We start from the raw sequence: 455 nt of genomic DNA on the forward strand, positions 1-455 counted from the left end.
TTGCGGTTGAGGGTGCTGCCGTTTGTCCCGTTGGAGGTCTGGTGGTGGCCGTTAGTGGCGGTCTCGGAGGCCTTGCCGTTGCTGGTCTTGCCGGTCTCGAACTGGTTCCTCAGCGCCTTCACCGACGGCAGGAACTTCTTCACCTTCGACGGGCTGTTCTGGCTGCTCTCGCTGCCGGAGCCCGAGTTCCAGTTCTTGATGTCCACCTGAAGGGAAGCGAGAGGGTAACGGGTCAGAAAAATCTCGGGTTATTTCGTCTCCGAGTCACGGATACCTTCTATTTCAGGAACGAATGTACGCTGAATGCAAACAAATATTCTCACGCCGACGATAATCTTTCATAAACAATCTTGCAATTCCCTCCTTTCACAGACGTTTATATGGGACAAAATCCTCGTTTATCCATTACAGCACCACGAGACACCATTCCCTCACCACAACCACGAAACACTAAA

The 455-nt window shown here is 52.1% G+C and overlaps 1 protein-coding gene across 1 annotated transcript in view; it reads right to left on the reverse strand.

The window, feature by feature from the left end:
• The window catches only part of LOC119589185, a gene marked incomplete at its 5' end in the record, with an annotated part of 121,836 nt that overhangs the window by 6,731 nt on the left and 114,650 nt on the right, over positions 1-455 (reverse strand). Inside the window, 1 exon segment of the mRNA XM_037937781.1 lies at positions 1-206. Coding sequence (XP_037793709.1) covers positions 1-206 — 206 coding nt within the window.

The sequence above is a fragment of the Penaeus monodon genome, chromosome 25 (assembly GCF_015228065.2).
Source record: "Penaeus monodon isolate SGIC_2016 chromosome 25, NSTDA_Pmon_1, whole genome shotgun sequence".
Classification (NCBI taxonomy): domain Eukaryota; kingdom Metazoa; phylum Arthropoda; class Malacostraca; order Decapoda; family Penaeidae; genus Penaeus; species Penaeus monodon.